We start from the raw sequence: 21,784 nt of genomic DNA, 5'->3' as shown, positions 1-21,784 counted from the left end.
AACACATGGAAAATATTAGCAATCTCTTTTAGCTAAGTATCCTGTCTAACCATGAAAAGAATGAATACCATTATAGCACAGTATGAGTAGCATTACATGTATAAGCAACATCTTCCAAGTAGAATGCTGGAATGTGGCTAATTGATTTAGAAATACATTGAAGCAGATAACTGGCATAAAATATAAAAGCTATGGTACTCTCCTAGTTCTAAAGCATATTCTTAATATAACTTTGACTCCTTTGACACTAAACTTAATCCTATCATTACATACCTAAATTATAAACATAAAATTCATTCATAGAAAATCACTCCCTTTATAGTTAACTGTCAAAAATGTTTTGGAAGACCTCTACAAACATACATATTGAGAAAAATATATTTGTTTTATCTACAGTTTTTGTTGGTATCATTGACCACCAAATTTATATCGTCATATATCTATGTATATAAATGTCTCAGTGCAGTTTTATGTTATAAACATTGTTATAAACTGCTCTAAAACTTTTGAGACAACATATACATGAGACATTATATATAGTCTGTGTTTATATATATATATATACACACTTATAGATATATGTATATGCATGTGCCACACACACACACACACACATACACACACACACACACACACACACACACACATATATATATATATATATATATATATATATATATATATATATATATATATATATATATATATATATATATCCAGACCAACAAAATTAGATAGATACATGGTTAATTGTTTGATGATTCACCTTTTCATAGACTGGCAATACTATACTACCATGCCAGAATTATTTTTAATAGCTTGTTAACTATTCTAGATGCCTCAGGTTCCTCCCTGCTCCAGTCCATACCACACACCATTACCTGTTACGTTATAAAGAAATGGACAAAGGTCAAAGTTAATGATACTTTTTAATAGATATACATATAATATATATTTGTATATATATGTATATTATATATCTATGTGTTTATGTGTTTTGTGTATAATTGCAGAATGATTTGCTATTTTGAATTTTCAACTTGTTTTTTCTGTCAAAATAAAGTAAGTATTTTAAGAAGTCAACTTGCAAAGTCATTCACTGGTTTTAGCTTCAGAAGTTAAATCACCCAGGGGCAGTGACATTGACATCAACCAAAGGCCTCAAGAGCAATCAGAAAAGGGTTAGCAAAGAAGTGGAAATTCTCAGGACAGAAATCTAGTTAAATATCTCATTCTAGAGATCTCAGAAGTGAAAGTGTATAAAAAATTTTTAAAAGTATAAAAATAAAAAGAACCATGGGAAAAAAAGGGTTTATTCAAAAGATTTAATTTCATTAGATTTGGAAGGGATGGAAAATATGATCCCATACCTGAGAAGGAATCCCCATTTGTTATGTTCAGAGACAAGTGGTCCAGTATCTTCTTCAAAACCTCCAGTTTGTGGGAGGTCACTTTTTTATAATAGCACATTTCACTTTGGACCACACAGATCATTAGGAAAATTTTTGTACTTCAAGTCTTTGCTTTTCAGCAATTGCTATGCATTTGTTGTTCTGAGTTCTGTCTTCTGGAGCCAAACAACAAAGTAAATCTAATTCCTCATTTAGCCATTCAAGCCATTCAAAGGTTTCAAGATAATTATCATGGCCCCAAAAAGTCACAAAAAGCTATATATCACCATTTATTAGAAAAGACAGTATTGCTAATAGTATCTTTAGTCTATATTTTGATATAATTTGATTCATCCATTTTTCTGAAAATTTGAATTAGTTATCTTTGGGGAAAAAATAAATATTAACTTCTTTCACCTAAAAAAAAAAGGATTGATAAGGTTACTTATCTTAGTTACCAGATCCTGAAAGCAAGGATATATTTTGCCTGGGCTACTTTAATAAGCAAAACTGATTAATGTACCACTTGCAGACATAAAGGCAAAGAAAAGGTAGCTAACCAGCTTTTTAGGATTTATTCTAATTCATAACAGTGACAGAAATATCATGTTGTACACTGCAATAAAGTATGTCATCTTATTTAATACCTAGAGAGGAGCTGAAAATATCTTTACATTACATTTAAATAATGAACTAGAAATAAATAGCTGATATTTATAAAGAGCTCTAAATTTTATCCTATATGCATTATTTGACTTGATTTCAATAACAATCCTGTGAGGTTCTTATTATAAGTATTGCTATTCCTACTTGATAGGGTTTTTTTGTTTGTGTGTTTTTGTATTGGTTTTTTTTTCGTTGTTGGTTTTGTTTTTTTGCTCTTAATATCCTTAGCCCTATTAATCCACAGTGATCTCTTCCTACTAGGATCACCTATTACATTTTTTTATTATTTTTTATCATATATTTTTTATAATATTATCCCTTGTATTCATTTTTCCAAATTTCCCCCCCCTTCCTCTACTCCCTCCCCCCGATGACAGGCAATCCCATACATTTTACATGTGTTACAATATAACCTAGATACAATACATGTGTTTAAATACCATTTTCTTGTTGCACAATAAGCATTAGATTCCGAAGGTACATGTAACCTGGGCAGACAGATATTAGTGCTAACAATTTACATTCACTTCCCAGTGTTCCTTCTCTGGGTGTAGTTATTTCTGTCCATCATTGATCAAGTGGAAGTGAGTGATCACCTATTACATTTAATTGTTATTTTCATATGGTTAAGCACTTTGATATTTAATACCTTGATATTGATCTCTCACAAATGAAATAGTTGTTCTAGGTAGGCTTTATCTATTACAATAATGAATACAGGATGAGAACTTCATAAATAAATACCCCCTTAAGTTCAGGTGCTATAACATTCCCCCATGTCTCTCAGGAGTGGATGACTCCTAGATCCACTAGTAGAAATAGAATTTGAATAACCCCAAACCCCAACTATAGAAGCTATGTCTGAGAAAGAATTAAACTCATAGAAAATAGTCATCTCTAATTCCACATTGGGTTAGGCCATAAAGAAAGGTGACTCTTCTTAGGCTTAATAATGCCCAACCTTTCTAACAACTCTAAAAAATACGGTTATATTTCCTTCTCCCGCCTTCAGTAATTATTTGTTGCATTTTTATGTTTAATTATGGAAAATATAGGGCATCTAAATGACTTTCATTACTCATTTTGTTCCTTTGGCCCTTTTTTCTTCCTCTATCACTACTGTTTTTTCTGTTAGGCTTTTTTGTTGTATTTATTTTGTAGATGATTGTTAAATTTCATCTCATTGTTGAAGAGAGCCATGTCCACCAGAATTGATCATAATACAGTGGTATTGTTGAAGTATTCAATTATCTCTTGATCCTGTTCATTTCACTCAACATCAGTTCATGTAAGTCTCTCCAGGCCTTTCTGAAATCATCCTGCTGGTCATTTCTTATAGAACAATAATATTCCATAACATTCATATATCACCACTCATTCAGTCATTCTCCAATTGATGGGCATCTATTCAATTTCCAGTTTCTAGCCACTACAAAGAGGGCTGCCACAAACATTCTTGCACATACAGGTCCCTTTCCCTTCTTTAAGATCTCTTTGGGATATAAGCCCAGTAGTAATAGTACTGGATCAAAGGATATGTACAGTCTGATAACTTTTTGAGCATAGTTCCAAATTGCTTTCCAGAATGGCTGGATATATTCACAATTCTACCAACAATGTATCAGTATCCCAGTTTTATCACATCCCCTCCAACATTCTGCATTATCTTTCCCTCTCATTCTAGCCAATCTGACAGGTTGTAGTGGTATCTCAGAATTTTGTCTTAATTTGCATTTCTCTGATTAATAATGATTTGGAGCATCTTTTCATATGGCTAGAAAGAGTTTTCATTTCTTCATCTGAGAATTCTCTGTTCATATCCTTTGACCATTTATCAATTGGAGAATGTCTTGATTTCTTATAAATTAGAGTCAATTCTCTATATATTTTGGAAATGAGGCATTTATCAGAAGCTTTAACTGTAAAAATGTTTTCCCAGTTTATTGCTTCCCTTCTAATCTTGTCTGCATTAGTTTTGTTTGTATAAAAGTTTTTCAATTTGATATAATCAAAATTTTCTATTTTGTGATCAATAATGATCTCTAGTTCTTCTTTGGTCATAAACTCCTTCCTCCTCCACAGGTCTGAGAGGTAAACTATTCTATGTTCTTCTAATTTATTTATAATCTCATTCATTATGCCTAGGTCATGAACCCATTTTGACCTTATCTTGGTGTATGGTGTTAAGTGTGGGTCAATGCCTTTCTGCCATACTAATTTCCAATTTTCCCAGCAATTTTTGTCAAACAATGAATTCTTATTCCAAAAGCTGGGGTCTTTGGGTTTGTTGAAACACTAGATTATTGACTATTTTGTCCTTTGAACCTAATGTATTCCACTAATCAACCAGTCTATTTCTTAGCCAATACCAAATTGTTTTGGTTAACCACTGCTTTATAATATAATTTTAGATCTGGGACAGCTACGCCACCTTCATTTGATTTTTTTTCATTAGTTCCCTTGAAATTCTTGACCTTTTATTTTTCCATATGAACTTTGTTGTTATTTTTCGTAGGTCATTAAAATAGTTTTTTGGGAGTCTGATTGGTATAGCGCTAATTAAATAGATTAGATAGTATTGTCATTTTTATTATATTTGCTCAATCTATCCAAGAAAATTTAATATTTTTCCAATTGGTTAAATCTGACTTTATTTGTGTGGAAAGTGTTTTGTAGTTTTGCTCATATAGTTCTTGATTTTCCCTTGGCAGATAGATTCCTAAATATTTTATACCATCAGTAGTTACTTTAAATGGAATTTCTCTTTGTAACTTTAACTGTTGGGTTTTGTTAGTGATATATAAGAATGCTGATGACTTATTTTGTATCCTGCAACTTTGCTAAAGGTGTGGATTATTTCTAATAGCTTTTTAGTAGAATCTCTGGGATTCTCTGAGTATACCATCATATCATCAGCAAAGAGTGATAATTTGGTTTCCTCATTACCTACTCTAATTCCTTTAATCTCTTTCCCAACTCCTATTGCTAAAGCTAGCATTTCTAATATAATATTGAATAGTGATAATGGACAACCTTGTTTCACTCCTGATCTTATTGGGAATGGTTCCAGTTTATTCTCATTACATATAATGCTACTGACTATTTTAAGGAAAATTCCATTTATTTCTATACTCTCAAGTGTTTTTAATAGGAATGGATGTTGAATTTTATCAAATGCTTTTTCTGCATCTATTGAGATGATCATATGATTTTTGTTAGTTTGGCTATTGATATGGTCAATTATATTAATAGTTTTCCTAATATTGAACCAGCCCTGCATTCCTGGTATAAATCCTACTTGGTTATGGTGTATTATTCTGGGGGTGATTTTCTACAGTCTTTTTGCTAATATCTTATTTAAGATTTTAGCATCAATATTTATTAGGAGATTGGTCTATAATTTTCGTTCTCTGTTTTCAACCTACCTGGTTTAGGTATCAATACCATGTCTGTGTCATAAAAGGAATTTTGTAGGACTCCTTCATTTCCCTATTTATGTAGCATTGGGCTTAATTGTTCTTTAAATATTTTAAATTTTTAAAATTGACATGTAAATTCACATGGTCCTGGGGATTTTTTCTTAGGGAGTTGATTAATAGCTTGTTCCATTTCTTTTTCTGAAATGGGACTATTTAAGCAATTTATTTCCTCCTCTGTTAATCTGGGAAGCCTATATTTTTGGATATTTCAAACTATGTCCCATAGGTCACTCTATCTCAACATAACCAAAATTTAAGTCATTATCTTTTCCTCCAAATTTAATCCTCTTCTTAACTTTCTTCTTTCTGTCTTAAAGCAGCAATGTCCTTCTAGTCTACCTAACTTCATAACTCTTTATTCTTTTCCCACATACCCACCCAGTTTCTAAATCTTGCCATTTCTATCTCCTTAAAATATTTCATATCTGTCCCTTTCTTTTCACTTAGATGGCTACAAACCTATTTTAGGCCCTCATAGCCTCTATACTATTGTAATACTTTCCTATTTATCCTAAGTCTTTTCTTCCTTTCAGTCAATCCTACTTCATATAGCTGCTAAAGTAATTTAGTAACAATGGTTCATTATTGTCTCCTTGTTCAAATATAGTATGTCCCAAAAGTCTTAATGCAGTTTAAGCTAATCTAATTTTTAAAACATTTCAATATCTGGCCCATTTCCAACTTTATTATACCTTAATCCCCTTCTTGCATTCTATAGTACAAACTGGGTCTTTTCCATACATTTTTTTCTCATACTTCTCTTTCCCCTTCGCTATCCTTCATTGATGGTCCCCCATACCTGTAGTGCATACCTTCCATAACTCTATCTCTTAGAATCACTTGTTTCTTTTAAAACTCTTCTTAAACACTATCTTTTCCATAATACTTTGATGATCACCCCAGTTTCAAATGCCTTCCCCTTCTCCCACCCATTTGCCTTGTATTTATCTTAAATTTATTTTGTGTATACTTATGTTTGTAACATGCCCTCCTGGCAGTTACAATTACTAGTCTGTCCTAGGCCCAACAGAGTACCTTTGACCACTGACCTTTGCAGTGTCAACTCTACCCGGCTCGCTTCCTCTGAGGCCTTCAAAGGTCTCTGGCCATGATCTCTTGAATCTATAATTTAATAACCGGTAGCACGCTCAAGAACAGCCACATGTAATCTTAAAAGCTTTTATTATACCTACTCACATAATGCCCTGACTTGATGCCCTGACTTGTTGGTTCCCTAGTTAACACCTGGTGAGAAGACCCACATGTTCACTACCAAAATCCTTACCTCTTTCGGCTATCCATCTTGGCTTGGCCACCCAGGCTAGGGAGCCAGGTTAAAGAGCATGACTGCTGTCTGCAGTAGGCTTAGGCCTGTGAGGTCATACACACAGCTAATCAGCGAGAGAGTCACCCATTACAAAGCTATCTCTATGTGGCCAAGATCCCACCCACAAGGCAGTCCTAATATCCACAGAGAATACTTCCTGGGGCACTCAATCTCCCATTGCACTGTGGCACTGCCCATTTAAAGGGCCCTTACAATTCCCTTCTCTTGTTTTGTGGGAACCGCATCCTTACATATGTTATGTTGTCTTTCCAATAGAAAGTAAGCTCCTTGAGGATAGGCACTATCTCATTGTTATCTCTGTATCCATAGTGAAGGATACATAGGAGACTTAGTAGGTACTTAATTGACTAGTTGATTAATTCAGCCTAGTCCTCCTACAAACTTCCCTATTCTAGTTGATCATCACTCCCAGTTTGTAAGCTTTGCATCATCCCTGAGTCGTCTTTCCTTGTCTTCCTTTTAGTAGCTGCTCTCCTTTTCTGCTCTGGCCAGCATGGCCCTGGTGACTCCTACTGCCAACTGCTTCATTTGCACCAAATGAAGTGCTTCTCTTTCTGCCGGGCCAGCATGATGTGACACTCCTGCTGCCTGAAGCAACTCTACTAGTTTCTGGTAAATGCCAATGCACATGGCGCCTCACAGCCCCTGCCCATCACAGCCATTCAGCCCTGGCCATCGACAATTGCCAGAGGAAGGAAAACGGTATTACTATGGCTAAGGTTATCTTTGTTTTTGTATCAAAAGGAGAAAAAGCCAGTTTTAATAGGTAAGGAGAAGTTAAAATATTTCTAACAATTACATGATATTCCACAACCTAAGAACTTCTTAAATAACAGTCTCAGATTTAATGGAAAATCTGAATTTCAAGATAAAGATGATGAGCCCTCCATAGCAATTGTGTGTGCATTCACATACAGTATGCCAATGCAAGTCATAATAAAATCACAAACAGCAGCACATACCTTCCTTCACTACCAAAGGCTCACATGGGATTGATACCTCTAGAAGAGAACAGATATATTTATGATACTAAAATCTTTGTCCCAGAACTTCCTCCTGTTTGCAGATATAGAACCTCCTCTGCTCTCCTTTACCCAATATTACACTTACAAGAATTCTTAACATGGGGTCTGTCAATTTTTTTAAAAATTATTATTGTGTTTCAATATAATTGGTTTCTTTTGTAATGTCATGTATTTAATTTTATGCATTTTGAGGCTATTTTTTTTTACTACTTCTCAGATCCAAATTTTCTGTCTCTCTCTACTTTGCTCATTAAAAAGGCAAGAAATATGACACCCCTATACATTCATACAAAGCATTTTAAAATATTTTCCATATCTCCCCTCAAACCCATTAAAAGAGAAAGAGAAAAATATTCTTTAGTCTGCACTCAATTTTATACACTTAAAAACATTCTTAGACAGGGTCTTCATCAGGCTGCTGAAGAATTCCATGACCTATACATAAAAAGCTGTTAAGAACCCTTATTTTAAGAAAATGACTCTCTAATACCTCAGCCCAGAAAGATGTTATTGCTGGTATGAGGAGAAAGGAGCTCATTCTGACCCCTTAAAGTCATGAAGGGAAATACAAAGCAGTGGAATTAGCAGTTTGCTTAAAGTAAAGATTTCCCCCCCTCTCCCCAAACCAATATACATCGTCCTGTCATAATCATCTACTCTCCTAGCCCCATCGATGAAGAGGGACATTAGTATTAAGGGATTATGCCAGCCATTTCTGACCAGTGTCAATGTCTACTTTCATGATTTACCATTTCATGCAACTTACCATTTCCCACTATTTTGTCAATAGAATACCGTATTAATTGGGACTATCTCTATTCTTTGGTTAACTCATACCACTCCCCAATCCATTATTCAGAATCCACTGCATTTTGCTTTTTTTTTCACATTAGTGTATTATCCTATCCATCCACCTGTCCTTAGTCTTGTATAAGGTCATTAAGTGATGTGCCTTCAAGAATGCCAGCAGTTTTGTTAAACTCCCCTTCATCCTAAATGTCTTCCTCTCATAGTTTCATTATCTTTTATTCTCAGGATCTTAGCTTTCTGTAGATGACTACTGCTTATTCATGCTCCCTGACATACCCATCTAGGAAGCAAAATCAATGTATATTTACTCTTCTTCCATTTTATGACCATAATCAGGAAAACTCTTCTCTTCCATTCTTGTTTCTGTCATGTACTCATTCCAAAATCAGTCTCCCTTACTTCGTTATCTGGATTGCCATCTTTTTTTCAATCTCAGTCTCTGCCCTCATGCTAAGGAGATTAAGAATTCACTTTTATGTCCAGTAAGACACCCTTGCTTCCCAGTTCATCAAATTTCTTGATTTTGTTTTATCTAAATGCTTTCTGCCTATGCCTACGGAAGGAGGAAGAACACCCATTTTATTGAGCTCCCTCCACTAGTTTCTTGTCTGAGGAAGGAGGGACACTTCCATCAGGCACCTTCTACCAGTCTCTTGCCTAGGTCTACAGGAGAAGGAGGAGCATATTATTTCTTCTTATTCTCTCTACCAGTCACTTGTCGATACCTTTCAGGAAGGAAAAAAAATATCATTCCATTGTATTCCTTTCACCACTTTTTAAACTGCCCTCCCCAAGAAGCTAATTCTCCTGACTTTGAGAATAGGGAGTCACAGAAGATTAAGATAAAGAGGGTGACAAGAAAGTAAGGGTAGTCTGTAGTGTCAAATGCCAAAGGGAAGTCCAGAAATTTAAACAAAAAAAAAGATCATTTGATTTGTGGCTAAGGTTACCTTGTATTACATTCTTGTTACCTTGTATAAAGCTGTTTCAAAAAAGTAGTATTAAAAAAAAAAAAAGCCTGTTTGAAAAAGTTAGAAGAATGAGTAATGAGGAAGTGAAAGCTGTCAGTAGAGACTTCTATTTTTATGAGTTTGACCCCAAAAAGGAGAACGTAATGGGTCATTACTTGAGGAAATGGCATTGTTGAAGAAAGTTATAGACTGTATTTTGTTTTGGGGTTTTTTTTTCCCCAGAAGTGGTAAACTTAGAATGTTTATGGGATGAAAAGAAAGATCCAATGAAAGTCTTAGATAAGGATACAGAATAATTGAAGCAAAGCTCTTCCTGACCTAAAGAACACTTTAGGATTCACTTTTGGAACTTTTGGATTTACTTAAATTTGTCTTTCTTTCAGCTTCCTATTCATGTCAAAAGTCAGGTCAAGCCAGGGCAAGGTGCCAGGAGTGGAACCTAGTTCAAAGCCAAGGCCCATTGCCAAAGGAAGTCAATCTGGGAAAGCATGGGTAAAGAGAGGTGTAAGGTTGTTGAAAAGCATTAGACCAGGAAATGGAGCTAAAGGCCAGGAAGAACATAGAATCTTTACAGGGTTATCCAGGGTTGGGCTAAATTTGCTCTTGAGCTAGCAATGTAACACACTTGGTTCACTCTTTTCTTTCCTAATGTCTACTCTAGTTGTATCCTATCTATACCTATGACTCATAAATTGTTCTAGAGCTATGGCTGGATATGTGTAATTCTCATTACTCAAGAAGAAAATTTTGAAATGTTAATTTGTTTTGTTGTCATAGAGGGATTATATTCACATAATTATTAGATAAGTCATTTCAACTTTGGGTCAGAAAGACTAAAAGTAGCACTGTTCAATACTACTGAATGTTCAATGGTATGATAGCAGCATTTCATTTTAAATATATTTTTGATATTTAGTTTTTTTCTAATTCAATGCATTTGTACCCTATTAAAATATGCCTTTTGCTATGAGTCTTAATTATAAGTGTTTTGTGTGAATTTACATTTCTTGTCATATAAAAATCTAGTAAATGTCATGCTTACATTAGAAACATTAATTCTAGATAAAAGTATAAGATACCAAACTATTTTCATTAATTAGGACACACTTGGTGCACTGGACCAGATACTAAGATGAATAGCAATAACAAATAAGTACCTCAAATTCCCCCCCCCAAAAAAATTATATAACCTGCATGGACTTAGTGGGTATCTTTGAGGATTTCTGATACTTAAAAATTCAGACAACTTGTTGATAAGGCAAATAATACAAATCTTAATACCGACACTAATAGATTATCCTTTCTGGATCCAGATTTAATAATTAAGGTAGATGATTCAAGAACATGATAGAAACTCTTCAACATATCCTTGGAGGGTACAAAACTGAACATCAACAGAATATCTGCCAAGTTGACCCATTTAATATAACTACATAACAGAAGCTTGCTATTTTTCATAGATTGACGGATTACAAATTCTCATACAATAAAACTGTATTTAGGAGAATGTCTACTCCAAAAACGTGAAAACTTCCCCTATGGGACAGATAGATGAGAATAATTTGTTCTAATGGCCATGAAAGTAGCTGAAGCTGATTCTGTGGAATGCTTAGTATTTTAAAGACGCCAAGGTCATCCATAGTATCCTGAGCCATCACCAGTCATCTTGCCACTGGAAAGAATGAAGCTGGTGACTTTAAGTAGTTATGCCTCACTCAAATCCAATTCATGCTGTGATATTGGTTCTCCTTCAACAAAACTGATACAGTAAATCCAAATGTTAAAATATCTTTGAGAACTCAACTTCATGGATCTACAAAAACTTAAGAACCTTTTTCTTAATTATCAGTATATCAAAAACTGAACCTTTTAATTGCATGAAACAAAAAGCTATCAAAATACAGATTAATGTATATATATAAATCACACAGGAACAGATTCTAGTTGAGAACATAGAAGATTTTTTCAATTACATAAGACAATTATTTCAGCCTTCATTGTATTAATACATAGAATAATAAATGGAGAGAAAAAAATAAGATAGCAACACATTCTAGAACTTTTTTTCTGAATTACATTTTAAAAGATAAGAATGAGATCATTATCATCTTCATTCACCTGCTGAAAAGGCTTCAGGGCATGTGGTATTGACCACTATAACAGGCCAACCATAAGAGTTCATGAAACAACCTGAATATGTGAATGTTTGATGCATTTACAAGATAGAATTGAAAACATATTATCAATTATAGAAAAGTGTTTAATATTCCTTGTTTCTAATGCTGTCCTTAGCTTCAAGTCATATAGTAATATGCTGGAGACAAATGCAAAGGGAATCATGAAAAATTAACTATCACTAAACACTGGTTAGATAAAATGACATCTGAAATTGATGAGTTACTTATATTTAAAGAAGGTAAACTTGAGTTCTTCACTTCATAAAAATTCTAGAAATTCCTCATAATTAAAAAAGGATGAAAAAATGCCAAAGTTTTAAATGATTTTAAAGAAGAAGAGATATGCATACTTAAATCTCAGAAACCTCCTTTGGAGTTTCACAGCACAAATTCAATTAGCAGACCAAATTTACCAAAACCAGAATAACTCAGAAAAGTAGGTATTTGCTAGAATGAACATATTCTCCTATGATATATGACAGGAAGTACAAAAATAGTTAAGGGCCTGCACACAAGACTATGTTCATTAGTTATTGCCAACATAACAAACATAGGAGGAAAGATGAAGTTGTTGATAAATAATCCTAATGACAGATATTAAATGCCAACATGGCAAAAGCAACCTGAGATAGTGGAAAGGCATTAGAAATCAAACATATAGTAGAAAACTTGAATGCTGCATTATACAATTGAAGGCAAATGGAAATTTCCAGAGCAGAATCCAGAAAACACTTTTTTTTTTAGAAATTCTAAATTCCTTTAGCAATTGAAAGCAAAAGTTAAAAGGATTTATTATTGCTGCTGTTTAGTCATTTTTCAGTTTTATCTGGCTTCTGTGACCTTATTTGAAGTTTTCTTGGCAATCTCCAGCTTATTTTATGGATGAGAAAAGTAAAGCAAAGAAGGTTAAATGACTTGCCCAGGGTCACATGACTAGGAAGTATCTGAAGCCAGGCTTAGTTCAGAAAGAAGAATCTCCCTGACTCCAGGTCTGGTGTGCTATTCAATACCACATAGCTGCTCAGGTAAAAGGATGGCAAAAAGTCAAAAGCTGTTTAAGAATCAAAAGAAAAGATTCACTATCAATCAAAAAAAAAAATTGTTATGTGCCAGAATTCTGAACTTGAAACAAAGGATTCTTACAAGGTACTAAGTCAGTGGAATTGATAAGAGACAATAATTATCTAATTTTGCATGGTTCAGTATGATTGATCTGATCCTACAAGGAGATGTTATGGGCCAGAACTTGAAACAAGGTACTAAGTGGAATTGAGGAAACAGTGGTTAAATCTAGTTTAGCATTGATTTAATCCTACAACAAATAATGGTTTCCTACTGATATAATGATTGGTTTGTACTCAGTGTGGAGCATATAAGCTAAAAGCCTCAGCCAGGGAGATTCAGAGACATTTGAAGAGAAGACAAAGTTCTGGTGGCAGAAGCTTAAGCTCTCAAAACCAGGGCAGAAATTCAATTTGATCTTCTACCTTCCTGGTGGCTGACCTGGACTCCTGCACTTCCCCCTCTAAGACCAAGGCCAGACTGAAAAGCTCTCCAGAAAACTGCCCAGCCCCAGGAAGGAGATAATAAAGGATCTGGACTATAAGAAAGCTAACAGGCCCAGAAAAAGAAGACAAGACTTAATAAAGGATTTGTACTTTAACACCTGGCTGTTCTCCTGGTGATTACTGAACTGAAACAAAGGCTGCTCCCAGAGACCCCAAGAAAACCCAACAAGAGAACATTACATTTTGGTGAGAATTTTACAAAAACTGAATATAGATATTTGAGAAACAAAAGAAATATAACAAGGGATAAAATCTCAGAATAAGAAGCATGTTAAAATGTCTGGTCATCTACATAGTCATAGCAAGTCAAACACAATGAAAATACAGATTGGATCAAATGCAAAACAGAAATAAGAGGACATTTATATCAAAGGAGGTGACCAAATCTTGCGGGAGTTTTTTTTTTCTTTTAATAAAACTAAAAAGCGGTTGGACCAGACAAGATGCATGATTATTAACTCAGACATATTGTAGTGATAAATGAATTTCTTAGCAAAGCATTTTACTAGTTTCTTCTCAGATCAAGCCTTAATCCCATCTTTCTTAACAGGAGTAATTATATATTCACTAATAAAATCTGAGAAAAGCAGTGATCCTCCAAATATATTCCTATTATGTATGTGCTATATATAAAGTACTTTTAGCTTATGTTATTAAAAATCTATTAACATTAACCAGCAAACAATATATTGGCTGAAGAGTAAAAAGGATATGCCAAAAAATCTCCAGGGTCAAAAGAACCTCTCATCATGAATTTAATAATTATTAGAACAAGCCACTTTAAAGTTCTATAGCATTTACACTGATTTTATTGATTTTTTGAAAATCTTTTGATTTAATTCTGTATTCATGGCTTTTCTTCCTATGCTACAAATATATAAAAATGGAACTGACAATGTTAAAGTATTTGATATTCAAATTTTTAAAAATGTTTCTATTTATCACACATTAGCATCAAATTATCAAGACCAATTTATATAGAATATTGCATCTTTCACAGAGATTATTGAGGTGTATTATGTTTCTTTATAGATAGCTTAAATCCATTATCTTCTCTCCCAAATAAAACTTGAGTATGATCACCAATTTGAAGAGGAAGTCATACCAAAATGTTTTATCACTTCAAGTATGTAGATGCATAACAATTTGGAACTGTGTCCCCAATAGTTACTAAACTCTGCATTCTCTTTGATCTAGCAATAAATACCAATACCAACCAAAACCAAAGTGATCAAAGACAGAAGAAAAGGACTTATAAGTATAAAAATACTTAAAACACCTCTTTTTATAGTAGCAAAAAATGGAAATTAAGGAGAGCTATCTTTTGGGGAATAGCTAAATAATTTATGATATATCAATGTAATATAATGTAAATGTATCATAAGAAATTATTAAATGTACAATTGTGGAGAATAGTGAGAAGACTTAAATGAACTCTGATGGGCGAAAAGAGCAGAACCAAGAAAACAAATTGTAAAATAACAAGAAAATTAATAGTGAACTAGGTGTATCAGTTGATTTTTAAAAAATTGTTTGGTCTTCGATATTCTTAAGTTGGTCTTTCTAATGTTAAACGGGTCACATTCAATTAATTATCTAAACCACAATTTGAACTGGGTCTCTCCTGACTTCAAGTCCTTTTCTCTCTTAATTGCAATCCTAGATGCTTAGAGAAAATGCAGAAAAGGTGGAAATCTGCAATGATAGGAAAAAAAAAGAAAAAAAAAAGATGTTCCCACTGAACTCCTTACATGGCAGTTAACTAACATTCCTTTTCTAGAGGCAATAATGGTGTACCTTTGATTTTAGTTCCTAGAATAAGACATGGAAAATTGGTGTTAGGGGAGTATATGTTCCCAAGGTGCAAAATGGAGAATTGGGAAGAAAAACTGAAGATGAAGCTACAACTTAAGGAGTATAAAATTCAATGACCTAGCTCCCTTCTGCCATGGTCTCTAAGCACAATAGTGGTTTATACCTGAAGACCTAGCCTATAATCACCAGTGGGCCCCTAAGGTAAATTGTAAGAATCCCTCTATTACACTACTTTTATTCTGTTAGCAGCTCCAACTACTTAAGAAGTGGCATGTAATATTTCTCAAAGACAGATTTAATCAGCAGCTCAGACAGAATACAGTGATCTGGGTTGGAAGATTTAATGGTTGGTTGATAATAGCAGTTGATCCCTCCCATAAAAGCTTTTTGAAATGTTGAGTTTTGTATTTCCCAAGCCTTTCACCAGAGTACTAAATATAAATCTTATTTTCTCTTTAAAGCTATCAAAATCAAATCTTATCTGGTTATTTTAGCATGTTTGTTCTAAAGGAAAATACTTGAGTTTGCTTACACACACACACACACACACACACACACACACACACACACACACACACACTTATTTCTTTTATTTAATCAGGAAAGTAAGGACAGAGACATTTCCAGCTTAGTTCTACATCCTAAGTATCCAGAGAAAGAAAGGGAAATAAAGGAAGCAAAGCCAAAATAAGGCAGAGTAAAACACTTCCTCTTGGATAAAGTTCTAAGGGAATTTTGTGAATACTCCCTTCCTTTATGTTGAATCCACTGCAAAATATTGAAAACTTTGTTCAACCATTAAGAAATTATTCAAGGGGACTTTGAGCACCTTCCTAGTTCTCATTAAGAGTAAGCATTTAAGCATTTTTATTGGTCATCAACAATTGACTGCCTTGTTCACCCTATACTCAATTCACTAGCAGTGAATTATTAATTCTATTAATAATAATATAATATTATTAATTATATTAATTCTGGTTGAATTAACTGTGCAGTGGTGCAATTTGCTTCTTAAAATCAGCTGTTCTAGGGGCAGGACATCTAGGAAATAATAAATTGGTCAATTCAGTAATACATAGACACACAAATGGCTAGATATTTAACTTGATTCTCGATTACAGATTTAGTGAACTCACTGAACTCCTATCAAGACATTTATATTCAGCAAAACCCTTTATAACACCAGTGTTGGGACAGAGCAGCTACTTTTTTAGACTGTCCTATATGTATATATTAGATTTATATAATTTGTAGCTATTATCGGGACATGTCTAAATCCATGTAGTAATAAGTCATTGTTTAAAGGATTCTTTAGTAATATCTTAGTTAGTCCCCTAGTTTCATGATCACCTTGCTGATAATCACCATTCTTAGTTCTTACTTTAGTTCTAGAAACAGGGATAGGAACCAGATCTTTTATTCTATTAACACAGGGAACTCTTAGATGAGCAATCCCATTCCCCAGTTATGCAGGTTTGTACCATCTTTGTAACTGAATTTCAAAGAGTTATGTTTTCAGAGTCAGTAACTCTTACAACTAGTATATGTCACAGATCAAACTGTGTATTCCTAGCTCCAAGATCACCCCAATATGTTGCCTCTCCTCAGCTATGCTCACATGCACAACAGACTAAATTTGGAGTGATTAATCTTTAACAGGATTTTCATGTTGTAGAACCTTACTCTTGTAGCACAATATTGAGAGGAAGGCCTTGAGTGACAGAAAACCCTCAACCTTGTTGAGGGAATAAGGAGTTACATTCTTGGGGTTCATGAGCACTAGTTGTAGAAACAAATAATAGACAAGACAGTGTTTTATAACATCAAGGCTACGATCCAACTTGCAACACTGGTCTAATAAAGGCCCACTGATGATCCCCAGCAGAGTACAATTTAATTAAATTTACCCATTAGAGGACTTCTTCCCAATCCTTTTTAAAACACTGTAGAAATTAATTCTCTTTTTTTCTTTTTCTATAATACAGATGCATTGAATCTCCGTAACCGGCAGGTCATCTGTGTCACACTCAAAGTCCTTCAGCATCTGGTTGTTTCAGCTGACATGGTGGGTGAAGCTTTAGTGCCCTACTATCGACAAATTCTCCCCATCCTAAACATCTTTAAGAATATGAATGGTGAGTTATTCTAGTAGTCACTATGTCTTTCAAACCCTAAAACAAAGAGTGGCTTGAGGGTAGGGTTAATTAACAACACAGTTAGAATTTATTGCTGCATATAAACCCAAATCCATTTGGAGTTCTAAATAATGTAACCCCCACCCCATTTCCTGTTACTCCCTAAGGATGCAGTAAAATTAACAATTTCATTTATTACTCCTCACACGTACAGCTTATTTAACACAGTACAGAAGCACTGAAGCAGTTCTGTAATCTCCTAATAATTAAATTGTAAAGTTTTTAATAGTCTTTTGAATACATTAGTAAGTTGCAAAGTTTGTCTCCTTTTTAGTTATGTTTTTATTTTAGATTTTCTCTACAAAAAATTTCCTATTCTCTGGTTTAAGATCATATTTTTAAAATGAAAGTAGTGTTCTTAATGTATAAAATGATGATTTATTATTAGTTATTTTTATGTTCTATCATTATTATAAAAATAGATACATGAAAGCATTTGGTGACACATTTTTTTAAAAAGAAGAAACCAATATTTTTACCATTTGCTTTGGAACATTATTTTCCAAGTCAAATTTTGGCCAAGTAAAAAGAAGACTTTTTTGTTTATTTCTCATACAAAATATAGGTTGCTTTGGCATTCAAAAACTAATTGTATACTTGTTTGGAAAGATTAATAGAGTTGTTATAATAAAAGATCTCCTTTATAAGTTTCTTGCTGTGGAATACACCTACTTATCTTCTTTGAGGTTTGATATTGATTTTGTCAATATTTGAAGTTAATTTCTGACAATTGTTAGAATTAGGGTTAGAATTAGGTATGTTAAAATTAATAATTAGAATTAGTCATGTTATAATTAAGGGAACATCATGTGAAAATCTTGCAACCTAATCTCTTTAGAGTGAAGGGAAATTCAGGCTGAAAATCTAGAGGAGAAAAGGACAGTCATCTATGAAAACTTTGATACATTGTCTTATAAACTGTCATTTGAACTGTATTTACTTGATAACAGAATATTTTAAAAGAAATCATATAATTATCTGAAAAGGTAAAGCCATCTGTTCAGTAGTATGGTTGTCATATTATTTTATACTATAAGGTTTTAACATAAGGAGGTTATGCCAGATATTGTATGCAATGAGCAACCATCCATGTTATTTGTAACTATTAGTAGATGTGAGTTGTGATAGATGTTCTAGTGTAGGTTATTAGATTTATTACCTATGCTTAAAAATTAATCATTTCAATAATAGTCATTTTCCTTTTTTTAATCACACAGTTATTTTTTAATTAGTAGGAAAAAATATCCTTTGTGTCAATGTTAAAATTCTGTAATTAGTCATAATGATTTAATATGGGCTATATTTTCAAATTGAAAGGTATATAGGAAAATGTATTGTCAGACATGATGACTAAAAGATTTTTGTACATAAACTAAGATCTGTTCAACTCAATATCTGAGAACTGGTTAAAAGGAAATTAATGATGCTAGATTTGGCCACAAAGAGCTAAGTCTGATTCATTCATTTTCACACTCACTTAAATTCTTTGGACCTCAGTTTCTCCATTTGAAAAATTGGAATTTTAATTTTGACTTCAGAAAACAGTTTTGAATTTCAGGTAAAATAATTATTAAAAGGCTTTGCAGATTTGTAATCAAGCCAGTTCATTTTGCATTTTTTAAATAATTGTTCTTTCCAGGTAGTGGGAATGTAAATGTAAAATTGTAAAAAATGTAAAAAATCCTTCCCTTAAAGAATTATCAGGGGAAATAAAAGAAGTACATCTAGGTAAATGGTTTATATATAACAGAAATACAAAGGAGCAAAGTATATAGGCATGGAAAATAGTAGCTAGGAGTGGATTAAAAAAGCCCCTGTTCTCTATTAGCACTTGCAGAGATCCTTGGAAAGAGGTAACAATTCTTTGAGTTGCAGGAGTAGAAGGAGATGGAAAAAGATGAAAAGATAGGAGATCAATGGTGAGATGAAGCACAATACCATTTGTATGTGGGGCTAACATAGAAAAAAAGTACAGGTTGGGTATAGGAGCAGATAAGGTTGATGAACTAGAACACCAGAGCAGTTGAGGAGACCTGTGTCTCACATGCACACTGACCTAGTAAGTAAGTAAGGCATATAAGCAGGACTTGGAAAAGGAAGAAGACTTTTAGCAAAGACTACAGACATTTAAAAAGAAGGAGCTAGTAAATTACAACCAGAATCTTTTAGAGAAATTGCTGTGAGTGGAAGCAGATTCAGGAAGAACAATGGATTACTATAAAGAATTTAAGACCATTTTCTTATGTCCTACTAGAATGATGCCAAGAAATTAGGACATTTCTCTATCCCTATAGAGAAATATAGTGATGGCTAAAAATGAATTCAAGTGAAAGTGGTATACTCTGGAACTACTTAATATATTCTTATTAAAATAATGTTTTAAGAAATTGTAAACCTCATTAAAATATCATCTTGAAATAGTATAAAACAGAAAAGTCTTGTCTGGAACTTTTTTTAAATGAGAACATTAGAAATTCTACATTAGAACTTTTTCTCTGCTCAATATGTTTCTGACATTTGGAAAAAAATATTAGTTTCAGCTTCCATTCCTACTAATCTTAGAAACCTGTCAGCAAAATGCCAGGATACCATTTACTATATTTCCAGAGGGTCATATTAAAAAATTGGAGCATTCTAGCAATAAAAAAACAAAACTATTCTTCAAAGCGGCCATTTTTACTAGTGGATCCAATTGCAGGACTAAAAGCTTAAAAGAAGATTTCTAATTACAAAAGTACTTTTACTGCTAAAATAATTTAGCTTTAACATTTTCCACAAACTTTCTTTTCAAATGATGTGGTTTTGATTTGATATCTAGAGTGCACAGTATACTATGTAGGGCTTTCAATAAAATGGCTTCAATCTTTATTAACATACTTATTTGTTATGCAAATTGTTAGATGATAACAATATATGGGTATATATATATGCATATTTTCAAAATGTTCATAAAATCATAATCTTAGAATCGAAATAGATTGTAAATATCATTGTGTCCAATATAAAATTATCATTCTACAACATTCCTGACAAGTTATCAGTCAATCTCTACTTTGGATGATAGGAAACCTACTAATTCATTAGATAATCTATTCCTTTTTGGAACAGCTCCAATTCTTTAAAAAAAAAAATTTCCTTCTAAAATCTGTTCTCTGATACTATATGAAATCTTAATTCTCTCCTGCATAATAGCCTTGTTGACATTTGAAAATAACAATTGTGTCTTCCTTAAGTATTTTTTTTCCTAATCATTCCCAATTACTTCAACTGTTCTGCATGTGATATTCTCTCTAAACCTTTTGTTGCCATAAGTAGTTCTAGATACACCATTACCTGAAAATTATAATCTTTGTGCTGAATTGAACCCTCCTTTAACAAAGAAAAGGTAAAGGGGAGGGTTTTTTGAAGTGATTTTATCTGAGGTGTTTGGACATGTCTCATAGAAGTTGTGAGTCTTGAAGGGAGAGTAGGAAAAAGCAATGAATTTTATCTTAAAACTCCTTAGTCCATCATATATGACCTAGAAATCTAGGATTTCTGGTGGCAAATAAACTATTTGAAATTAAATGATTTCTTATCTAATGAATTAATTTAATCATTTGCATAATTATGCAACCACAAAAAGTAGGATAGTCTTACTAAAACATTTAAACAATTTTTCTTTCTTAAAATGTTGATATCTTTTTTGTATGCTTATGTTAATATTTTTTCACATTGGATTTAGATTCTATATACTGAGAAGGTAGGGAAAGAAGAAAGCTATATTAAGTGTTTTGAAAAGAATGCCTAACCTAGTTAAGCCTTCTTAACCATTAGAGATGATATATTTTTGAGTATTTGAATTTTAATCCTAAAATTCTTTCACTTCTAAAAAATGAAACTTTATTAATTCTTAGAATTAAAACTTGTGGATATATCTCTAACAGTACTGTATCTGTTTAAAACAAACCTGAGGAAAAAATATTTACATATTTATTCTCATTCATCTTTATGTCAACTAGGTGATTACATTAAAACAGTTAGTTCTAGAGCAAGACATTGCTTTCCCTGAATGGTGCTTCTCAAAAGTGGTGATAGTTAAACAAAAACCAGAGGTCTCAAATCATGAGATCTCTCCAGAAAATAGGAATATTGTAATTTGTTTAATCCTTTAGTATTACTCCATTATTATAGCTATAAGTTTTTATTTTAGCATATTGGCTCATTTGTAAATAAAATGCATTGCACCATTAATTTTGCTATTCATCTGTGAAAGATATAAATTTAAATCTTCCTATATACTCAGTTTTTCATAATCCTTAACATTTGTCACAGAACATATCAAAGTGGCAATTATTGT

At 33.0% G+C, this 21,784-nt stretch overlaps 1 protein-coding gene across 1 annotated transcript in view; it reads left to right on the top strand.

Annotated features, from left to right (window-relative positions):
• Positions 1 to 21,784, top strand: part of PACRG (parkin coregulated) — a 588,163-nt gene that overhangs the window by 321,709 nt on the left and 244,670 nt on the right. The window contains exon 4 of the mRNA XM_074309363.1: positions 17,236 to 17,385. Within this exon, the coding sequence (XP_074165464.1) occupies positions 17,236 to 17,385 (150 nt within the window). The remainder of the gene's footprint in view (positions 1 to 17,235; positions 17,386 to 21,784) is intronic.

This window comes from Sminthopsis crassicaudata, chromosome 4 (assembly GCF_048593235.1).
Source record: "Sminthopsis crassicaudata isolate SCR6 chromosome 4, ASM4859323v1, whole genome shotgun sequence".
Taxonomy (NCBI): domain Eukaryota; kingdom Metazoa; phylum Chordata; class Mammalia; order Dasyuromorphia; family Dasyuridae; genus Sminthopsis; species Sminthopsis crassicaudata.
This window is presented reverse-complemented; position numbering and strand designations above follow the sequence as displayed.